Source organism: Podarcis filfolensis (assembly GCF_964270895.1).
Source record: "Podarcis filfolensis genome assembly, chromosome: 6".
NCBI lineage: Eukaryota > Metazoa > Chordata > Lepidosauria > Squamata > Lacertidae > Podarcis > Podarcis filfolensis.
This window is the reverse complement of record NC_139609.1, coordinates 77,730,926-77,754,760: the sequence shown is the minus strand read 5'-3', so window position 1 is coordinate 77,754,760 and position 23,835 is coordinate 77,730,926. Positions and strand designations below refer to the sequence as shown.

The window sequence follows — 23,835 nt, the reverse complement described above, 5'->3', positions numbered from 1 at the left end:
CAGTCCGCACCAGTGAGATGATTAAAGATTAACCCCCCTTGCCTCCTGCCTCCACCCCTCTGGGTTGTATAGGCCTTGAAGCTCAGCAGATCCTTTCAGAGAAATATTTGAAATAAAGGCCAACAGATAGGGGACGCCGGCAAAATCAGTTGGAGAGGTTGAGGGGCCAATAACCTCTGGCTGCGGAATCACTGCAATCTGGCCTGTGTTTGCTGATGATAATGCGCCTTTCCAAAGCCCTGATAGACATGGAGATGGCAGATTATAGTGCGGCTTTAGACCCGGCATACACGACTCTGGAGTTTGAGAACATGCAAGTCTTGGCAATAGGCAACGGTAAGTCCGACTCGGAACTTTGCTCTTCTCTGTTAAATTTTGGGCAAGGGACAGGTGACCTTCAGAGGCGCATTTGCAAACAGGCAGCGGCGGCCAAATGGTGTGGAGGCTTCACTGCATGTCTGTTTCCTTGTTGTCCCAAGGAAAACCTTCCCTGTCGGCGGAGGCTCTTCTCCAGGCTCCCTGCCTGTTTATGGCAAGATTTTGTTTGACCAGTGCTCCGCTTAGCTCGAACCGGGTGACTTTTCCAGGGATGGGTGCGGCGTAGAAATCTTGTAGAGTATTACGGGTTTTCTCCCACATGACATATCTGTCAGAGGAAGGCATAGAAAGAACCCCAAAAGGTTGCATGAATGATGAGCATATAGGGGGAAGGGAACAAAGCAGAGCTAGGTCATTGCTCCGGAGTGTAGGACCCAAACCAAGAGGTTTAAATTCTAAGTAAAAATATAATTTAGTATCGGAAAGAACTTGGCAGCGGGGCTCCTGCATCGGCATCCCTTCCAACTCGTGTCTGTGATTGTCTCCTGAAGGGATTGGCTTCGAAGGGATGTGATTAGATAATACAGTATAGTTTTCCCTGCCTAGAGGCACTTCTGCGGTACAAGGACTCATTAGGAACAGAATTTGTCTTTATGCCAAATACATTTCTTCATGTTGCCAGTGCAGGGGGGCAATTTGAATGGGGGGGGGGATTTGAGAGTGAGTTATTAATAGGTAATGGCCTTTTAGGCTTCCTCCACGTGAATAGGTGTTCACTTTTTGAATAAAATGTCACGGGGGGGGGACCAGGATTTTAGAGATGCTTAGGTGGGGCATGGCCAAAAAAAGGTTGGGAACCACTGACTTAGAGGGATACTGGCTCAAGATTTAGGAAGGATTGGAAAAGATCTGCTACTTCAATCCTATGCAGACAAACCGGGGAGTAAGCCCCACAGAACACATTAGAATTTAATTACAAGTAAATTTACACAGAATTGTGCTACAGAGATGGGCCACTGTGTGCTTATTTCACATAATAATATTTGCTGTTTATATCCAGTGCTTTTTGAGAGGCCAAAGAGCTCATCCTTAGAGCAGCTCTGCACCGTTGGCCCAGATTATTATTCCCATATTGCAGGTAGCAGGGCTGAAGCTAATAAACATTGTCTGGCTGAAGTGCACCTAATGATTTTGTGGATGAGGCCAAATTTGATCCAGAAACTTCCTTCCTCACGGATCAAATGCATAAGATACCTCACAAATTCCTGGATTACCTTGTCAAGTGTGTATGTAGCCTTTTGGGGCGTTTTGCCAGTCACATTTCGCGGTGGAAAATGACATCCTGCCTTATGCCAGTGTGTGCATAGACTGTGAGGCCAAAATAATAGCCTTGCAGCATTTCAAACTGCAAACAGCTTCAGCATGTTTTATAGCAAGGAATGAAGAAGTACTGCAGGCTGACATTTCTGCTTCCTTCAGCTGCTTTAGCCCATAGGAGTAATTAGCTTATTCCACTCCTAAAACGTTTGGGGATTTGTTTTTGTTCACAAGATCCAAGATTTGTGTTTTGGCAAGTTTACCCCCGGATTGTCTGAACAACAGGCTAATGGCTAATCTTAGTGTAATTCAGACGCATGCCTTACATTCATTCTGAAATTCAGAAACATATCTTCTCTACTCAAACTTTCTTAATACGGACACCTATTAGGTCTTCACTGAGTGATGTACAAGGAGAAAGGCTTTCATACTTTGCACTTGTCGTTATTTAATAAGCACAACACCAATTCTCTGACTATGGGTACAGGTCACCTCTATAGTGCGTGCATTGAATATTTGCCTGGTTGTCTGTTGTTTTTTATACTGTTTGTTTGTTTGTTTGTTTGTTTGTTTGTTGCCTTAAGACTGGGAAGGTGGCAATATTATCATGGATTTTTAATTTTATTTTTTCTTTTCACTTCTGATGGTGGAATATAAATACTTGAAATGTACAATCCTATATCATAGCCTTGGAATATAATCCAACCCTGTTTGGGACAACATCATTATACTGGAGCATCTTTCCCCCCAGTTGCTGGGTGAAATTTAATTGCCATGAGCCAATTCAAACCTGTACATAATACTGTGGGATATTGTAGAATGGGATGAGCTACTTGTGCCCCTCCAGAACTTTGCTGGACTCCCAACTCCCATCAGCCCCAGCCAGCATGATGAATGACCTGGGATGATGGGAGTTGTAGTTCAGCAGCGCCTGAGGGGTCAGGGGTTCTTCACACCTGTGTTAAACCAATGGCAGAAGGAGAAGAAAGCTGGGGGTGGAGGGACGGAGAGAAAAAGAGAGGGGGGAGAAGGAGCGTTGTTGTTAGTGGGGGAGAAAAAGAGGAGGAAGTGGGAGGGTGCAGTGCCGGATTTACGTATAAGCTAAACAAGCTATAACTTAGGGCCCCACTCTCTTGGGGGCCCCCAAAAAAATTAAAGGGAAAAAACTGGATGTACAGTTCCAAAATATAAGATAAAAAACAAACAAAATAAAATCTACATACAGCAACAGTGTTTTGTGTTGTGTAGGCTCCTATTTGTTATGTTCAAATGGCTTTAGATACCTATTAGGTCCATAAATTACCATATAGCATATATTCAACACAAAAAACAGCGACAATTTGTTGTTGACAAAGGACAGCTGGACATATAAAGGGCCCCATTACCTTCAGTAGCTTAGGGCCTCATCAAACCTAAATCTGGCCCTGGACTAGACCATGTAAAAAATAGACATAATATTTTAGCTGCAGTTTACCAAATTCATAACATATATGGAAACAAATTCTAGAGATATAAAAATCACAGTAGGTTTAATATAACCCTTGCGATGTGTAGACGATATAAAATGAAAAACTGCAGAATGGATTTAATATTTACATAACCCAAAACCGAGATGGAGGGAAGTCAACCGTTATTTGTTGTTAATTAATGTTTGTCTTCTGGTTTGTTCATGTGTTTTGTTTTGGTTGATGTTTTCTTCTTTCATTGGTGTGTGTTGTTTATTTTTGTTTTTCTTTTTTGTGGTTTGGTTATAGAAAATGAATAAAAAGAAGTTAAAAAAAACCCTAAATCTGGCCCTGGGTGGTGTGGTAGTGGCATAACAAGCAGTGCAGACTCCCTGTGCCAGCCCTGCCTATCCCCTTACCTGGATCTTGATCCTTACACTTCCTATTTGTTCCCCCACCCCACCACCCTGTTGCAGGATCTGAGTTGAAAGGGACCACAGAGCTTATTAAGGCAAACCCCCATTCAGTGCAAGAACTACAATGCAGGATGCAACTATGGTGTCCCTGACAGGTGTCCATCTAGCCTCTGATTAAACAGAGAGCACACCACTGCCTGAGGCTGTTTCACTGCCAACCATGTCTGCCGGTTAGGAAGTTTCTCAAAATACTTACTTACTTAGACAATATCATATATATCACTTATATTTTAGGAGGTGGGAGAACCTCCAAGCAGTTTACAATGCATTTTAAAGGCATCATATACAAACAACGTATTTTTATGTTTCACAGAAAATTACTGTCCTGCAGTTTCCACTCAGCGATAACCAACAGGGTTTTCTTAGTTTGGGTGTCTTAGCCATTTCTAAATGCTCCCTCTAAAACCCAGCTGAGAAAGCTGCTGTATAATAAATTATGCAATCCTAGCAAAATTCCAATGTAGGCAAAGACATGCCATTCATCCTTTAAAAACAACAACAACAACAGAGCTTTGCACTCTCTTTTAAATTAAATACTAAATTTTCTCTTCTTGTCCTATGCTTCTGTAGATATAACTGAAGGTTGTGGAATAGGTGCCATGCTCGTTCTTTAAACAGTTGCTACTGCAAATCGTAGTCCCTCTCTATCAGCACTCAATCCTTTATCGCTAATATTGCTCCTAACTTTCAACATTCTTATATTTTCCAAAATTCTGTATTCCTAACCCTTGCCCTTATTGTCATATTACAAGCTAATGGTGTACAACCAGTAAAGATGGGGGAGAAACTTGGTTTTCTGCAAACCTACCTGCAAACCAAAAGACATCCTGTGAAATTCACACTTTTTTGTATTTTGAGCTGCAGTCCTCTGTGTGTACAGAATTGCATATATAAGGGAAAAGCATATCTTAGTTAAAATAACATACTAAAATGCATTACATTGCGGAAAAATTATTGCAAAGACGGGTGTATTTGGAGAAATGTGTACAGGAGTTTTGAAAAAAAAAAACAATTTGCAGAAAGTGAGAGAAACTGAACTTGACAGACTTGTCCATCTGTAGAGATGAGTAAGGAAAAAACTGTTTTAAGGACTGTGTGCAGACTAGCTTTTCAGACAACTAAAAGCAGTCATACAGTGAGCTTCTATTGCGTATATTCATTTCCCACCCCCAGGAAGCATGAAGCACAAGGGCATGGTCTCTGGTTAAACTTTTGCAGGTTTCTCCAAAATACATTTTGGCATTTGGGTGTGACTGTCAGAGGCCGCTTTTGCAAGGTGGCTACGGTAAGGAAATCAGACCTCTCCTCACTCACAGACCTCCACCCACCATGGAGCTAGTTGTTGTTGTTGTAGTTGTTGTAGTTGTTGTTGTTGTTGTTACAACAGCTGCTGCTGTGCTTCCAAGATTCCTGCACTGATCAGGAGTGCTGGATTAGGTGGCATCCAAGGTCCCTTCCCAATTCCAAAATTCTATGAAATTGTGTTTTTAAGAATAGGAAAGCAGTGCAGCACAAACCTTCTCTTTCTCGCAGTAATGCACCAACAACCAGGGAGCTTGCTCACTTGTTTGTTTCTGAACTTTCTTTCAGAAGTGAACTTGATTCTAGTTATTTTCGACCTCCCCACCCCACCCCCTGCCATCCCTCTCAGTTATGTGGATTCCCCACCCCCCAGGAAAGTGATGTAATTAAGAAGCAACAAAGTACCTTGTGACATTGACAAGCAGATTTACTGTGACATAAACTTTTGAGGACTGTGAGATCCACTTCATTAGAAGCACGAAGAGAAGTGTGCATGTGTGTTTGAGTATGTTGGAGCTCTAAAACAAGATTAATACGGTTTCCAGTCACAACAGCAACGGCCGCAAGCGCTGTTCAGATTCATTGCAGGCTGGAATTAAGAATTAGGATAAAAATGAACAGGCCTCCTTTTCTTCCTGACACATGCAGATGCTGCTCCCTCTCCATTGCTTTGGGAACCACCTGCTCTCGTATCATAGAATAAACGAATCTTAGAATTGTCGAGTTGGAAGGGATCCTGAGGGTCATCTAGTCCAACCCCCTGCAGTGAAGAAATATGAATCTCCTTGCACTCTTAAATCTTCTGGGGATGTTCTGCCTGCTTCATGTGGCACTACAACAAGCCATATTTCTCTAGACTTTGTAAGGAAGACTCCAGTAACATCTTAGAAATATAAATAATAAAACAGCTCTGATCAAGCTAGCAAGACTGGATCAAGGCCCAAGCCTTGAGGACAGCGGCTCCCAACATGCTTCAGAAACGATTTTCCAAGAACAGCCTAAGTCAGGGTGGGCAGAAGATATATTGGGATCTACAATTTGATCTCCAGGTAGTTTGCAGCAGGCTGGCAGGAATTTCTGTCAGTCAGTCCCAATTCTAACAACAACAAAATGATGTGCACACTCTAAATTAGGCTGCTGGGATGAACAAAGCTTGGGGTAACTAGGAATGGGTTTTTGTGTGAGATCAGCTTAGTTCCAGTACTTACAACAAATCCTTTGCTCAGGGGCTCTTAAGTCCCACTAGACTGAAGTCTGTCTTTTCCTGGCTTAACTTATCCGGCAGAAGCCTGAAAACTTCCCATCAGCAAATAGCTCATATCTTAACCTCTTTCAGGCTAGAAAACTAAGCCTCGTTGTAAATTCTTTGAGAGAAGGGGTTTTTTTTGGGGGGGTGGAACTGCCACAGTCCCAAGTATCTCAACTAATTCATACAACGCATCACAACGGGCAAATGGTCTCAAGTTGTACAAGCTCTCAAGTTGTACAAAGCTGCTGTTCAGGCGAAAAGTTGGTTTTGTGGCCCTCGCAAGCTTGCTTCCCTATGAGAAATGTTGGTCCAGTAACAGAAATCATTTGAACCATTTCAGAGCCTCCTTTGACCCCTGCAATGTTTGTCGGATAAAAATAAGGACCCTGGTTGAAGACATAACTTTTCCCATAGATTGCCATGGAGTGGCGAGATTGTAAGAAACTTTAATTTCAAAATGTGCAGCTTCCTATCAGCTAGAAGACATGTTTATTCAACATTTAGATATCATATCTTTATGTTTCATACAAATAACTACAACATGCATTATATGCTAGCAAAACAATAAAATGGCACAAAGCTGTGTGTGTTTGTTTTGTGGGGTACTGTTTTGGAAATAGAGGAAATGTTATGATTTATTATACAAACCCCTTTATCTTTCTGTATTTTCCTGGTAAAAAGGTAAAGGTGCCAGTACTGTATTATTAGATTACTTGGTGCAATCAGTTGCTTAATTTCTAGATTAAAGAGTTCAGATGTAATGGAGCTGGCTATCAGGATTTCAGTTTTGCCAGCTAAACCCTCCCTAACTTCCTCTGTTGCCTGCCGTCTTCAATTGCATCTTCACCATCCTGATGCTTATTGGGAAACAGGTGTAAAATTGCATGAGCTGTTGTGGGTGGGAAGACAGGCAAATATCCCCCCCCACACACACACACAAGCAGCAAGGGCCGCCTCCCCTTTCCATGCCACAGGGATGGCATCACAACCTATTGATACTAGATCAGCAGGAGCTCAAGAACAGTAGTCAAGGGAAAATGAATGGGTTTTGAATCTTCTGGAAGAGCCCAATATGCCATAACAAATCTGTACAGAAAGGAGTGAGTGTTGGGTTAGCCATCATAATGGAACTGCCAACTCAAAGCTAGTGAGAAGTATTGGTCCCAGAAGGAGTAAATTATTGGGAGTATTGGCACTCGTGTATCTAGCACCACCAGTATATGTGGTGTTTTTCAGTGCTGAATAAAAATAAAAGGGCCCTGCCCCAAGGACCTTACAATCATAGGTTTTGACAGTTGAGAGAGACAATTAGGGGAAGGGAAGAAGGACAGAGGCAAAAATAAGAGGACTAATATGAAATGTCCATATTGCAGGGATTCAGTTGATCTGATTCCTTGATTTGTTCCCATAGATCAGTGGCTCTCAAAGGGTGTGTTGTGCCACACTGGTGTGGCAAGAGAGGATGGCATGTGCGGCAGGAAGAGTGAAGACAATCAATATTATATTTTGGGAATGATTCATGTACTTACGTAGCAGCATTGCTTTGTATTTTCTGGATGTCCCACGGTCATATTATAAAGTAGTTGCATTCTATGTTATAAATCAAGCGCTGCTAGGAGTTGATTCTTTTTGTTTTCCAATGCATTTCTCATCAATTAAAAATTAGGTGCAGCACGAACAATTTTTTATTCTGAAAGTGTGGCCCAGAGGGAAAAAAAGTTTGAGAACCACTGCCATGGATACTGAATTGAAATTTTATTTATGCGTTGTTACAGCATTGCTTTTCGTTTGGTTTGCTGCCTGATATTATCGTATTGATTTTTGGTATTGTTGTATTTATTTTGGTATGCTATGGGCTTCCCTTTGGAAGGAAAAGCGGGCTGCAAAGATTGAACTTGGATTAAGATGTTGTCACCTCTGCCGGCGCTCATCAAGCAGCCCAAGGCAAGTTGCTCTGTCAGCCTGAACCGCCTGCCCAGTTGGGATAAGAATGCTTTGTAGGGCCTGCCCTTGTAATTTCCTGCTTCGATCTGAACCCATTCCCAATTGTTTCACAGTTGCCCTCCCTGTCTCCCCTTTGAACAGACACCTCCCCTTCTGAAGCAGCAAACCTCAATGCGTCCAACAGCATCGGGGCCAGTGCGTTGTGTGCCATTTGCGGAGATCGTGCAACGGGGAAACACTATGGGGCCTCCAGCTGTGACGGCTGTAAAGGGTTTTTCAGGAGAAGCGTCAGAAAGAATCACATGTATTCCTGCAGGTAAAGGGGGGAAGGTGGGGGCAGCGGGATGTTACCGGATAAATCCTTAAAAGGTGTGAGACAGGTTATAACCTAGGGAACGAGAACTTCTCTATAAGTGCACCAAGGAACTGGAAGGCAGGAGACAGAGCAATCCCACACGTTTCCTTGGGGAAAAGGGCTCATCCGGACTTCTTTTTGTGCTGTGTTTCTAGGCACTTTAAAGCACCGTGTCATAGTGTTGTTGTTTTTTGCCATTGCACTTTCCCTGTGAAAAAACACTCTCTACTGCTGAACTGGAGCAGACAGAAATCTACAGAAACCCGAATTACCATTTGTTCCGATTCAGTGTTAAAGAGCAGGTTTTCACAGGTAAAGTGTCAGGGCAAAAAAAGTGACCAGACAGTAAAGCAGAGACCTGTCAGTATGTGTGGATGCAGCACTGCAGCCTTAATTCCTGGTGTTCATGCCCAGTTCCCCCCTCTGTCTTTTATTCCCCACTTCTCTCTTCTTTGCAGTAGAAGGTAGTGGAATCCTGCTCATTAGGGCAGGAGAAAAAAGAGGAAGGTGGCTGAAAGGACTGGTGAGGAGAGGAGGCAGCAGCAGCTGGATTTAAATTACCTCTCACTTTATCCATACATTTAAAGAGACAGGCTCATTCCTTAGGTTGTAACCTGTCCTACTTAACCTTACTGTTTTTTCTCCCTGCCTGTCCCCTATCATTCCAGTTACCCTTTGATGTCGCATTAATATGCCGCTTTTTGTACATGTGTTGAGCACTCCACAAAATTGCAGCGGAGAAATCGTTTCAGAGTCAGGGCTTGCTCACACTTGTCCTGTGCTTGTCCTGTGCTTTCTAGGCCTGGGTCCAAGCAGTTTTGCCTTCGCCCTGCTGCTTTCTCCCGGAAAATCCTCTTTTTAGCACTAAATCAGAGCAAGTATCAATCAGGAGAAAACCCAGTTACTCTGATTCATTGGTAAACAGCAGGTTTCCCCAGGGGGAAAGCAGCAAGGAAAGCAGCCGTGTGGGCGATTCCTTAGTCCTGGTAACTCTTGGTCTAGTAAGTTTCATGCTTTGGAGCAGGGATGGTTTCGGGTTTTTGCACATGTGATAAGATCCAATTGAGCAGGTAATGGCCACTTACCATACCTCCTCGATGACCGGTGCTTGTGGCCCGGCTGCTCGGATGCCGACGCGCCATTTTGAGTGCTCGGCAACTATAATTCCTGGCCGACTCTGCCCTCCTCATCCAGTCAGCCAGGAGCGTCACCCACCCTTCTGCCTCCCTTCATTCCAGTTGTTTGGTGCTTTAACCAATTCCTTTTCAGCTAGGAGGGCTTTGCTGAGGTCTTTTGACGGACTTCATATTCGGGGTCAGGAAGGAATTTCCCCTGCACTTCCCCTTTCCCCCTGTGGCCACGATAACAGGGTACCCGGTTAGAGGGGTCTGGAGGGAAGTCTCTGTCCAAAAAGCCAGTTGCATAGGGCTAGCGGGCCATAGAGCTTCCCTCAGCATTTGGGCCCCATCCACTTAAACCTGCGTTTTGCGACAGGTCCACCCCCAAATAGACCCTGTTATGTCTCAGACCCAGCGGCGGGGGGGGGGGGGGGCTGAGAGGTATACACGCCCAGTGCCTATGCCAAGACTCCCTACATCTGAAATCAATAAAGTTATGGCCATTTTAAATCCCAGACGGTTGTCTTGTCCATTTATTTTATCCCTCCCTTTTTTGCTGTGAGTGTGGGGGGCTGGCCCTCTACAGCTGGGCACGCAATATCTGATTTTAGCAAGGCACAGCCACGGAACAATGAGAAAAGTTCTCAGCTCCAGGGGAATTAATCTGTACAGAGTATGATCAAAATTCAGTTCAAGCCAAAGTGTAGATGAGCCCAGAGTTACTATCGTTTTCCTGCTTATTCATTCCTTGGGGTGCTGATCAGTCCTAGGGCGATTATAGCGCCTAATTCAAGTCACCCTCTTAAGTCTCTGAATGGTGTTTCCCTTTTAAACTCATGATTCTAACTCCTTCCTCTCCCCCCCCCACCCCTGCCAGGTTTAACAGGCAGTGTGTTGTAGACAAGGACAAAAGAAACCAATGTCGATACTGCAGGCTAAAGAAATGTTTTCGAGCAGGAATGAAGAAAGAAGGTGAGGTCTTTTTGTGTGTCACTGACTGTAGCTTCCCTCTTATTGTGTGCCCAAACTGCAGGCAGCATAGTCTGTAAACAGCCATGTAGGTCACTGGGTTATGAAACAAACGCCTACTCCTTTCCCTACACGTCTTTGCAGTCCCACACCTGCTTAACTTCTGCAGTGCTGCAGCACCAGGTTCTCAGACCATTTGCTGTGCCAGCTGCTGCTCAGTTTTCAACAAAACCTGAAGGCACGAGAGCAGTTTTTCTCCCTGATGCTACACTACCATTTGATCTATTCAACAACTATTGATCAGCAAATGAATAGTTTTTTTCAGGGGTGGGGAAACCTATTTCCCTGCTCACAACCATCATCCAGCATATTACAAACTGAGCCTCCAAACCAACTGAGACAATAACATCCATGTCAGTTCGCACCTGAAGGGATTGTTATGCAATTCCAATAGAAGCTCCCCAAATCACTGTTTCAACCTTTGTCAACTTCTGAGGATGTTCTCGAGAGGAAATGGACTTTTGTGGGAATTACTAACATGGTGCAGATGAAGTGGTTTGAACATTTGATATCTACTATATAAAAAGTTCCAAGTGTAATTTTTCATTAGTTATTAAATTTTTAATACTGCCCTTCATCCGCGGTTCACAACGTATTCAGGATTAGGAGTGGAAGAAAGAAACTACTTCTTCACACAGTGCAGTTGTAGAATTTGCTCCCACAAAATGCAATGAAGTCCATCTTAGATGCTTTAAAAGGACTGCTCTATGCTTCTTCCTACTAACCATTGGGGAGCAATAGTAGGAGACTGCTGTTCCTCGCATGTCCTCCTTGTGGCCTCACCAAAGACATTTGGTTGCCCGCTACAAGAAACAGGATGCTGAACTAGTTAGTCTTCGGTCTGCCCCAACAGAGCTCTTTTTATTTTGTTATGATTCTGGCCCAAACGCACCTGATAAAGGGGGCTCTGTCTTGCAAAAGCTTATGCCGTAATAAATACGTTAGTTCTTTCACAAGCCACAAGGTACCTTTTTTTGGCACGGTTTTTGTGCTTTAGATTGGGCCCCAGTCCATAAAATGGTTAGGCTGGAATAAATCTGTCTTGTCTTAAAGGTGCCAGGAGGCTCTCTTGTCACTTTTGCTGCAACAGACTAATGTCATTAACCCCAAACCCTGGAGATTCATGTTCCTTCCACAACATTAGTTATTATAGTTGCATCAGTGGGTTCGAGCATTACTGTGGTTTGTGCAAAGGACTGGGGAATTTTCTCTTTTCTCTCTGGAGTGCCTACTCAACTTGTATTTGCCTGTTAATATTCAATAGAAGTTACATTAGGTCTGTGACCAGCTAAATACTGAGTAAACATTCAGAATACATCATGCCGTGACAGAGCTGCGTGGATCCCGATAACGCATGGCGTAACCTTGAGCGCCTCTGTTAACAGCCGCTGACTGCAGGCTTTTAATTTCAGCACAGCCTCATTATAGCCGTATTATCAAGCAGAATGATATGACTAGGAAATAAATCTGGAGAGGCACAGGTGTAACCGTAACAATCAGATATTGTTTGATATCTCCATTAATTGTGGAGTTATCATAGGGGATAGTTTAGGCAACTCCATGACTCGGCAAACTTGGCTAACCTCCCAGGAAGTCACAAGTGGACTACGTGTCTTAAAAGATCCTAGAACACAGTTCCCTGGTGCGCTTAAAATGATCAAAACATTTTAGAGCACTTACAAAGGAAGTGGTGCTTGGAGTTTATTGATTTAGGAAAGAAAGCTGACTATGGTCACATCCACATTTAAAGCACATGGCTTTCCCCAAAGAGACCTGGGAACTGCAGTTTCTTAAGGGTGATGTAGCTCTGTGAGGGGTAAATTATGGTTCCCACGATTCTTTGGTTGGGGTACCATGTGCATTAAATGCATGGCTTGAAAGTGACCGTAGCGTGGAGATGGCAGAAGTTTATAACATAGCGTGCAGCTCTTTTAAACTAAAGAACTCAAATATCTGAAGACAATTTCCATTGAGTTGACTTCCTTAGAATAAGGGCATGCATTTATCTGGATGTTTCATACATATATTCCATTCTTTTACTTTTACCCACTTTAAATCACTCTTGGGATAGGGCAGATGATGGCATCGCCACCATCACCCCCTGCGTTTCCTTTGCACTTTTCCAAACTACAGAAATTAAAATCTAGAATCCTAGAAGTGTAGAGTTGGAAGGGACCACGAGGGTCATCTAGTCCAGCCCTCTGCAATGCAGGAATCTTTTGCTTAATGTGGGATTCAACCCTGAGATGAAGAGTCTTATGCTCTACCAATTGAGCTTTCCCATGTTATGTTATATTAAAATGTTATTATGTTGTATAAAAGCAATGACAAAAGTGTATGAGGTGATGACAGCTTCTTGCTTTGTCTTGTGCTTCTGATAGTAATCCGGAGTGTTTTGCATTTTCATTTTTGGGATCGTTTTTTGTTTGTTTTGGTTTTGCAGCTGTACAGAACGAACGTGACCGAATCAGTACTCGGCGATCCAGCTACGAAGACAGCAGCTTGCCGTCCATTAACGTTTTACTGCAAGCAGAAGTTCTCTCACAACAGGTACGTCTTCTATTTTAGAATGTAGAGAAATAATAATCATTTTAGTCTTCTTTCCAGCTCGGGGGTGCCTCCAGACCACCAGTAGTTTGTGGGACGGATTCAAACACATACCCAGATGTTAGTTTTGCAGTGTTAAAGTGGATTAAAGGGCTCTGTTGCCCCAGCAGAACAAACCTGCTTTCAAAAATTGGACTTTTCTTGGTTGGGAAAGTGGAGTGGAAATACATGGGAAACTGTGGGATGAATGAATGATTAATGGCAAGATGTAAAAACACCCTGCAAACAAATCAGGATGAATGCTCATTGTTATATAACCTCCCCGTAAAACCAATTGGAATGAGTGCTCTATAAAGGCCAGATGTAGTCTAGTTACCATGTAAGCCAGGCTTCCTCAAACTCGCCCCTCCAGATGTTTTTGGCCTACAACTCGCAGGATCCCTAGCTAGCAGGACCAGTGGTCAGGGATGATAGGAATTGTAGTCCCAAAACATCTGGAGGGCCGGGTTTGCCTATGCCTGCAGTTGAGTTTACTTCTTAATAAACAAGCATTGAGTTGCACGGTTTAGTCTCTGGTCAGACAGCTTCCAGTTTGATGGATTGCTGATGACAGAGGGAATACCAAACAGATCAACACAGTACTCGTACAACCACGTTTCCCATCTCAGACATAGCATCGCATATGCTGTCAGCAGCTTCCTAGGTGCAAAATGCTGCCCTGAGGAGTCCGAGAAAATGTAACAGAAGTGCCGCCTCAAGGGAAGGAAGGTGCTTAGCTCGTGTGAAACAAATAACAACTGTGCATTGACTGCACCAAAAATATGAACTCTGGGAAAGGCCCCCAAACTGGGCAGATACCGATGAGGGACTTCTTCCCCATTGGCCCGGGGTCATCCAGGATCAGTATTATTGTATTAAATCTTGCAGGTTCACTATACTAAACAGCCAGGTTTTTGTTTGTTGTAAAGACTGTAAGAGAGAATAACTGGGTGCACTCTTCCCACCTTGGATCAAATCTATGCTTCCAGGTGCCATAAGAAAGCTGCAGAGATAGTGCAGGACAGTGCGCACCCCAGAAATAATCTCTTTCAGCTTCTGCCTTCTGGAAGAAGGTACAGGGTTATAAAGACTAGGACTAGCCACCTAGAAACAGTTTCTATCCAAATGCGATTTTGGTTTTAAACACAGTGTAAGGTAGTCTCTCGCGGGTGGCGCTGTGGGTTAAAGCCTCAGCGCCTAGGACTTGCCGATCGAAAGGTCGGCGGTTCGAATCCCCGCGGCGGGGTGCGCTCCCGTCACTCGGTCCCAGCGCCTGCCAACCTATCAGTTCGAAAGCACCCTCGGGTGCAAGTAGATAAATAGGGACCGCTTACTAGCGGGAAGGTAAACGGCGTTCCGTGTGCTGCGCTGGCTCACCAGATGCAGCTTGTCACGCTGGCCACGTGACCCGGAAGTGTCTGCAGACAGCGCTGGCTCCTGGCCTATAGAGTGAGATGAGCGCACAACCCTAGAGTCTGTCAAGACTGGCCCGGACGGGCAGGGGTACCTTTACCTTTTTAAAGTAGTCTCTATGGGAGTATATTGTATTCATTAAGGGGTATCAGAGTTTTGAGGGAGCTAACCAGGCTGGGATAGCAGGCTTGTTGGTTTTTGAATGTCTGATGTAGATTTTTCAATTTCGTTGTTCTGTATGGGACAATGACAATAAAGATTATCGTATTGTATCGTAAAGCATTGCTTATTTGATGACATTTCTAGAGTTGCCAAGATTGCAGCAGATAAAACTGCTTGGGACAGATTAAGGTGGTGCTGGGGCTTGCTTTCTAGGTTGTTTCGGAGCCACATTTCTTTCCCAAATGGAATTGGGATCTTTGCATTAACATGGGAGAAGGAATAGCACAAATATGGTCCTGGGAGAGCAAGGAAGGAGGAGAGAACAAGCAAATGAAATAGCTGACAGGAAGAGAACAGTTGACTGGGGAGGATGACTTGGATTTCAGTGTGTTTTGTGGGGGTTGCAAACCATGCCTGCAGGCAGACTTCTTGTTGCAAACAGACACATTGAAAAAGGGCATTATTATTCACTGAGATTGATACTTAGCACTTTTTAATGTATCTCTCAGAAGATGCATGTTCACACTCCCCTGATGGCCACTTTGCACAGTGCTTTCTCTGTCACTCAACTCCCTTCTTTCTCTCATCAGCTGATGGATCTCAGGGCTCTAGGGAAAACCAAAGCAGATTGTGCAATCCTGAATTCTACCCACCCCTACTCTAAATACTGAAGTATATTGGCTCGTATCTGGGTATTTGCTGCTCAGGACTAGCCAGGATTGGAAGGCACCCAAGAGGGAGGAAGCATAGCCCAAAGCATCCGTCTAGAACTTGAATTGCACTTCTGGTTCCCATCATAAAAGCAGATCTGTACATCATGTGCATGACTTTATAGCTCATCACTGTAGCAGTTATGGCTCAACTGGTTCCCTGCTGAATGTGAACTGCCTCTGCTGGGAAGCATTGTGTATCAGTGATGCAAACAAATGTTATGCAGGCTCTGTCTGCAATCTTCAGCAGCCATTTCACAAACACAACACACATCATCACTGGGTGCTGTGCTGTGCTCATCAACTGAGAAACATTTCTGTGTGAACTTCCCTTTAGGACCATCTAGAAGTGCTCCAAGAACATTTGGCTTTAAGATGTTGCAACCGGAGCCAAATCCCAAACAGATGAATGCAGCGGCATTTCAGTTTAAATGGGTTTAGCATTAGAGCAGGGATGTGACCTTCCAGATATTGGCTGGACTTCAACTTCAACCACCTGTCATCCACCTTGGCCATGCAGGCCACGGCTTCCTCATCCCACCTTTCCATCTCTTATTTGCTGGCCACAAGGCTAGCTAGCAGAGTATTTTGAAGAAATAGGGAGATGGGGGAGAGAAAACCTAAAACCTAGCTTGTTTGTGGATCATGGTATTTGATGGAGAATGGATTTGACCTTGGTTAGAGGGCAAGAGCCTTTGCAATTCTGCAGCAAAAAAGAAAGGTGTTACAGTTTCCCACATAAATCTGCCGCACGGATTTTGATGATGATGATGTCGTTTGTGCAGCTTCCTTACAGCTTACCTCTCCCTCTCCCTCTGAGCAATGTTAGGTAAAACCTCTTTCTCCCCCCTGCAGATATCATCGTCACCAATTTCAGTGATCAATGGTGATATCAGAGGGAAGAAGATCGCGAATATTGCAGACGTCTGCGAGTCCATGAAGCAGCAGTTGCTAGTGCTAGTGGAATGGGCCAAGTACATCCCGGCCTTCTGTGAGCTTCCCCTGGATGATCAGGTGAGTCCTGTTTATCCTAGCTGAAACTAAACGTTGGTTTTCCTGTTCCATTTCTCATAATTCAGTGCAAGGCCCATTGTGAATGACTGGCCGAGTTATCCGTGTCCAGGAAAGGGTGCAGCTATTGTACAACCTAAGTTGATAAAATACTTATGAACTGTGACTCACGGGGGCTGCATGCACGTCAAAGCTGAACTAATGCAGAACCAGCCCTTGAAAATGACTGGTGCAAACAAGCTGTGAGGCAAGCAGACATTGTCGAGTATTTGGGCTGCCAGGATTACGTCCTTACTGCCAGCGGCGCCTGCATTTACAGTTGCACAGCAGAGCAAAGTGGGTTGATAGGGGCCCCCATTTTGTTTTGAAAGCTGTGTCCATTTAACATCAGGGTACCTTTAAATCAGAACTCTGTTTGGACAGATTTCCTTTCCTTAAGTTTGTTCCTTCTCAGTGGTGAGATCTAAACCTCCAGAAAATAACGTTCTCTCCTCTTTCCTCCAGCTCTTTCATCGCAAGATATTTCTTCATGTTTGTTCAGTGTATACAGATGGGCCCATCCCTATAAAGACACCCTTTCCCAAATCCTTTGGTTAATGTTTAGTGGTTGTTTGCTGCACAGCTGAAGTCCCGGTTGGACATTAAGAAGCATCCATGCCACACTGCGTCTTAGTATTAACCTTAGTTTCCACAGATTTCTTCTTTTAAAAAACAGAAGTGGGACAGGAGATACAGAACATTCTTGAGGATCACTGAAGGGCATAAAGTGACAGAATGCAATCATTAACAACAGAGCAAGAGTAAGAGAAAAACAACAACCACGGGTTGCTCATCACAGCAAGACGTCCACAGTCAGCAGAGAAATTAATTACAATGCTAGACTTGGGGAAAGTAGTCCAACATGTGGCCATTTGAGCGACCTTATGGCTCCCTTAGAGAGCCCTAATGTCGCTGGATCCCAACCTCTGGATTGGAGGGCCAACATTATTTTACTTGTTTACGAACTAGGGACAATCCACCTTCACCTTTGCACATGTGTGCCCTCAGCGTAGGATCAGCGTAGGGCTCAACAGAGCATTCTTTCCTCCTCTGCAATAGGCTCAGGCTCCCTGGACCCAGGGAACAAGCTTGCAAAGGAGGTGGTTGAGCACCTCTCACTTACGCATCTGCCTGCTGCTCTGTTCCAGGGGCCTTTGTTCCAACCAGTTATTCCTGCTCTGAGAACTCTGGTCCCCAAACATCCTAGCACTGAGTGAGGAAGGTGGCTATCTATCATTGTTATGTTAGTCTTCAACCTCTACTGCCTTGCGGGATATCTCCGGCAGAAGAAAAGGCTAAGGAGTAAGCCCTACACAAATCCAGAGTAGAGTCCATAAGACGGTTGGATGGCGCCTTGTATGCCTCCTTCTGGCAACTCCAGCAGCCAAGCTGGTGCCAAACGTATTGCTCTGCTTTCCTTTGGACCATATCAGTGAGGTGGGGTGTGTGTGTCTTGTCATCTAGGCAGCCTAGGATCTCCATACACACTGCCCAGGCTTACGCCCAGGGGAGGGCACTTCGGTGCTGCTAATGCAGCTGATTGACTTTACCCCTGGAGGTGCACTCCATTGTCTCTTGAGACAGACAGGTGCCAACAACAACTAGTCCCCAGAAGCTGATGAAAGATCAGGCCACGTTACCGAGCGATTTAGAGGTCCCCCCCCCCCATATCCTGTTGAACATGAGACATACTGTGCCAGTTCCTGAAAACAGAAGGGTGAGTACTTCCCATGTGGGAATTTATAGGAAGTGCTCACCAGCCTACTGTTGTAAGTGATGCCTGGGATGCTTTTGTAGGCAAACATCAGCAGAGAAAGGGGAAGGAGCTAAGAAGACTTCAGTTCCACAGGAATTGCTATTCCTCTGTGTCGTGTTCCCGCTCACAGAAAACAAATTCCCTTATGGGTCCTGACGTTAGATGCCCAGTTTATATTGTGATCCTTTCAATCATGTGGTCTTCAAAGGAGTAGTTCAGCAAGTTGCAATTTCTGCACTCTTCTTCTGTAGGTGATCATCTCTCTGTCTCCCTCTGCCCTGCCATCTGTCCTCCTCTTGCATCAGCCCTCAAATAATAGGCCTTTGTTCCTCCAGGTGGCTTTGCTACGGGCCCATGCAGGGGAGCACCTGCTACTGGGAGCCGCCAAGAGGTCGATGGTGTTCAAAGACATCCTACTCCTAGGTAAAAGTGCATCGTATAACAACATGCCTCCCATCTCCTGTTAAAAATACGGTCATGTATTGCTTTTTTCCAGCATGGGGGTTTGGAAGGAAGCAGGCAATGTACTGTATTTTTCCATGTATAAGATGCCCCCGTGTATAAGACACCCACTATTCTTTGGGACTCAAAATTGAGAAAATGCACTATGCACTGTCTGTGTATAAGACGACCCCTTATTTTAAACTTCAAAAATTTAGGGAAAAATATAGTCTTATACACGGAAAAATACGGCAATCTGTCAGGTTTCTTTGTCACCTACCACAGGGGTGGGAAACCTCAGTTTCAGGGGCCAAATGCTCTCTCTGTTTGGCCCCTGGGATTCTTCCCCAGGCCACACACCCTCCTGAGTCACACCCCGCACCAGTCCTGTTTTGTACCGCCCCCTTGGATGTTTTTGCCAGGCAGGAATGTGTCATTGAACTCTGATAATGCTTCTTGCTTGCTTGGATGTGTGTTTCTGTTTGTGTGGAAACTAGCCTACTGTACACAAAGGTGTAAGGGGTTTTAATTAAAACAAACAATTCTCCTGCAGGAAATGACCACATAATCCCCCGTAATTGTCCGGAGTTGCTGGAGATCAGCCGTGTGGCTGTACGCATCCTGGATGAGCTAGTGTTCACGTTCCAAGAGCTGCAGATTGACGAAAACGAATACGCATGTTTGAAAGCCATCATCTTCTTTGATCCAGGTAGGTGCTAATTTTTCAGTAACTTGGAAGAGGCATTTGAGGCTGCTTCCATGCCCCAACCCCTTTAACATGGCTGGGGAATTGCTTTTCTACAATGTGTGGGGAACAAAATTTAAATTAAGGTTCCGCGAGCTCCCATTGCTTGGTCCCTGCTCCTGCCACCCTAGCAGTTCGAAAGCATATCAAAGTGCAAGTAGATAAATAGGTACCGCTCCGACGGGAAGGTAAACGGCGTTTCCGTGCTCTGCTTCCGGCTCACTATACGCCGGCTCCCTCGGCCAATAAAGTGAGATGAGCGCCACAACCCCAGAGTCGGTCACGACTGGACCTAATGGTCAGGGGCCCCTTTTTCTTTACCTTTCCGCAGAATATAGGACTGTATTGTCTAGCAATGCCCTTCCTCGTGGCCAAGTTCCTCCTATAATGTTTATTCACGAAAAAGAACCATTCAGTAAGGTTCCCAACAACATGAGTGCAGGTGAGGGAAGTAGAGAAAGCGAATAGAGAGGTGTGTGTTTTCTCCTAGAACATCTGGCGAAGCTGAATGCGAGAAATTCAGGACAGGCAAAAGGAAATAATTCTTCACACAACATATAGTTAAAATCTGGACTATGTAGTGATGGCTGCCATCTTGGATGGCTCTAAAATGGGACTAGGTAAGGATGATAGACAACTAGTTGAGGCACAGGTGTCCTGTGTCCTGTGTTGCATTTGTTCACCCTGTTTCATAAGCCGGAGTTGTCACAGCGTCCCTCTATTTGCTCTTACACAATCGGAACTCATGCAAAGTCTGTGTTAGTGCAGGATGAGGAATGAAACTGGCACGCCTTCCCCAGTGCCTGCCAAAGGAGTTTGAGCAAAGTAAGGAACTTCAGGAGACCATCCAGACTGGCCCACTTGAAACTGCATCTTTCTTGAGAAATGCCATAGTCCGTAATTTCTTACGGTTTCCCCCAGATGCTAAAGGGCTGAGCGACCCCATCAAGATCAAGCGAATGCGGTACCAAGTTCAAGTCAGCCTGGAGGACTACATCAATGACCGGCAGTATGATTCGCGGGGACGCTTTGGGGAACTCCTCCTCCTCCTGCCCACCCTCCAGAGCATCACTTGGCAGATGATTGAGCAGATCCAGTTCGTCAAGCTCTTTGGCATGGCCAAGATCGACAACCTTCTGCAGGAGATGCTGCTAGGAGGTGAGTGTTGACCCTACAGGAAGCGGGGTTTTTTGCCTATTGAATTTCAGGGGCTCCTCCAGATGACCATCTTATTCAGCATCTATCCTGATTAGCATACACAAAACTTACACGGTGGTTATATGTCTGGGTTTTTATGGAGCATTGGTCATGATCGATTTATGAGGCCGTTATATGACAACAAGCATTCATCCTGATATGCTTACTGGACCTCTCCTTCACAGGCTTCAGGCTCTTTGGAAAATCTATTTTGTGTTGCCCAATTCCATTTAGGACAGGGGTCCTGTGCATTTAACTCAGTTAGGAACAAGCTGGATGTACTGTAGGGAACTGGGTCTGCCAAACAGCTGAGGGTGGACATGATTCAAAACAAAGTGGGCGAGAAGTCGCAGGGGAGTAGCAGTAGAGGGGATAAGGTTAAGCAACCCTCATCTGCTGAGTCTCCATTTCAGAGTTCACAATCTCCCACCAAAGCAAAGCTCTCCCACCAGCCTCACAGACCTGTGGAGAACCTATACAGACTGCCAGTGACATTTGCCTGGTGCCTGCTTCATATAATATAGTCAGGTGGTTTTTAAAAAATTATTTTATTTTCTCAGGTTTTTAATCAATTAAACTGGCTGGGTTGTTGGTTTTTTGAGCCGCTTTGGAACTAGTATCATTACACTATGTACTGCTTTGCGCTGCATTCTCTGTTTCATCCAATTTTGCATGTAACCATTTTACTGCATTTTTATTGATTTTTTTAAAAAAGAACTATATCCATATATTACGCAATACTTAGAATAATATATATAATTTAGGGTCATCGAGTGACACTCCTCACGCTCATCACCATGCTCTTCACCCGCACCTGATCCAGGAGAACCTGGGGACAAACGTGATTGTGGCCAACACAATGCCTGCTCAGATGCACAACGGGCAGCTGTGTGAGTATTCCTGCACAAGAGAACCAGCTCTCGAGGCGTGCCGTGTGTGTTCTGAGTCATGGTAAACCGAGTAAGTGGAGCTAGCATGCAGATTTGTCAGTTTGCTGGAGTAATGGGAGCAACATCTCCCATAATGCTCTGCTCTCCCTAACACCAGTAGGAAAGGAGGAGGAAGGGGCCTCAGACTTTTTAGAAAACACAATAAAACCCCATAGGATGGTATACATGATTACATGAGTACGTGAAGAGGGAGAACACACATCCTTTGAAGAATAAGAAATATTTAAAAGGAAAGCATTCTAATATTGATGGGACAAGAGCAGAAGGGAGTAATGTTTTATTTCCCCACTTTTAAAGAGGCTACCTGGCTGCACTAGTACATAACAACATTTGGCATGTACATCTAATCAAATGTAAAGAAAAGACTTTGAAAATGCTATTGAACCCGGTAGGATTTACCTCTAAGTAAACATGCATTGGGTTGCACTGTTAACCTTCTTTTGATGTGATCCTTTATAGTTTAACTGATCCTGTACAATGCCTTTTATATATATATAAAACATCAATTTTTTTTTCTTTCAACAGCCACTCCTGAAACTCCCCAGCCTTCCCCACCTGCTGGCTCAGGAGCTGAACAATACAAACTGCTTCCTGGGGCCATTGCAACTGTGGCCAAGCAGCCTAGTTCAATCCCTCAACCCGCCATCACGAAGCAAGAGGTCATCTAGCATCCAACCAAATGAATGTATCAGATGCCACAAAGACCATGATGAGGGAGACAAACCCTTTCTCATTCTCATTTTGATCACTCTGGAGGTTGAATATTCACAGAGGCATCCCAGGGCACAAACGCATCAAATTGTTATTTGGAAATTGGATGGGGAGAAAGCCATCTTCCCAAAGCTTCATGTGGCTATGGAGAACAGCTGCACTCGAGCATTGCAGAACGAATGAACTAGCCTTGGTGGAAGTCTTTATCCTATAGAGCCATATCCCAAATTTCAGATCCGTAGGTGACTATTTCAAAAATTGCACTGACATTGCTTGTTTCATCACTGCCACTGAGTTACACAATGTTATTGTGTTTATTTCACTTCAAATCTTAACTTTTTTTTATTTAAGAAAAGGCATCCAAATGAAAGGGAGGGGTGAACACCTTCACTGCAAGATCTCTAAATAGCTACAAGCCCTCTTGTGACAGTCCCAAGCAGGCATGGTGGTCCACACTAAGGAAGAGGCAGAAAGTTTGACCCGGATGTTGCAGAAGTGCAGCCTCTTTATTGCCTTCTCCACAGTTCCACTGCCTTGGGGCAGTAGCAGAAGCAGGAGCCAGGACTATATGCTTCCAGTGATCTTCAGAAATAAACAAAATTCAGTGGCCAAAGTAGTTGGTGGTGCTTTTTCCACCTGGTGACTGGTGATTTCTATGAGGAAGTAGCAGCTTGTTTGAACAAAGCATTGGCTTGCTGGGTCAGACCAAGATCCATCCAGTCCAGTGTTCTCTCCTTCAAACAGCAGTCAGCCAGATGCCTCTTGGACTCACAAGTGACGCATGAAAGTGGATGGTCTTCTCTTGGCTATGCTCTTCTTTTCTTCACTTGCTACTCATGTGCATTGTCTCTGCACATGGAGGTCCCATTGAAAAAGTAGTCCTCCTTGAATTTGTCTAGTCCTTGTTGAGACTGTGAGATTTGCCTTCTTGCTGCAACAGAGCCAAGGGTCCCTTTATTTGAAGGGATTCCTGTATGTGGAAGTGCTACACAAATGTCGATTTCAATGTCATCCTTCATTCAAGAGATAATTCAGTTGCATTAATGATGCCAGATTCCTCTGCTTCAGTGAATCTCCTAATCAAGCGACCCACTACCGGTCTCGTCCATTTCTCGTCCCTATTCATAATGATTCCAGGTGCTACGTTGTTGGGAATTATGGAGAACAAATGAGGGGAAGATCTGAAGGTGACGCAGGTTCAGGGCTGGCACCAGCGAACCTTTCTCCTAGGCCTAGGCGCTGCCAAGGAGGTTGATAAGTCAGGGCTGCATGGGCCAAGTGCACTTTTTGCCAGAATTCACGCAGACTGCACTGTGATGCAAACCATCTCCTCTAGATGCAAAGCTTCTACCTGATCTTAAGCCCTTGCTGCTGTGCCCCTTGGGTAGTATTCCCAGTTGTGAGTGGCAGCCATCTTGATGCACCCACTGTGTGTGGCAGCTCACAGGAACGCAACACAGACTGTCGTATACAGAGTCAGACCATCGGCCTCTCCAGCCTAGTATTATGCTGCAAGCCTGATGCAGACATCTTTCCCAATCCCACAGCTAGAGTCCCTTTT

At 44.6% G+C, this 23,835-nt stretch overlaps 1 protein-coding gene across 2 annotated transcripts in view; it reads left to right on the top strand.

Annotated features, from left to right (window-relative positions):
• HNF4A (hepatocyte nuclear factor 4 alpha) overlaps positions 1 to 23,164 on the top strand; it is a 63,093-nt gene extending 39,929 nt beyond the window's left edge. Inside the window, exons 1-10 of one of the 2 annotated variants that reach the window (XM_083618867.1) lie at positions 103 to 336; positions 8,193 to 8,367; positions 10,402 to 10,496; positions 12,997 to 13,103; positions 16,280 to 16,438; positions 18,566 to 18,653; positions 19,225 to 19,380; positions 20,338 to 20,574; positions 21,378 to 21,503; positions 22,089 to 23,164. In XM_083618867.1, coding sequence (XP_083474993.1) covers positions 216 to 336; positions 8,193 to 8,367; positions 10,402 to 10,496; positions 12,997 to 13,103; positions 16,280 to 16,438; positions 18,566 to 18,653; positions 19,225 to 19,380; positions 20,338 to 20,574; positions 21,378 to 21,503; positions 22,089 to 22,231 — 1,407 coding nt within the window. In that variant the 5' untranslated portion in view covers positions 103 to 215 and the 3' untranslated portion in view covers positions 22,232 to 23,164. Of the gene's footprint in view, positions 1 to 102; positions 337 to 8,192; positions 8,368 to 10,401; positions 10,497 to 12,996; positions 13,104 to 16,279; positions 16,439 to 18,565; positions 18,654 to 19,224; positions 19,381 to 20,337; positions 20,575 to 21,377; positions 21,504 to 22,088 lie in introns of those variants that run through there. The other variant, XM_083618868.1, reaches the window with a different exon arrangement.
• The last annotated feature ends 671 nt before the right edge of the window (positions 23,165 to 23,835 follow it).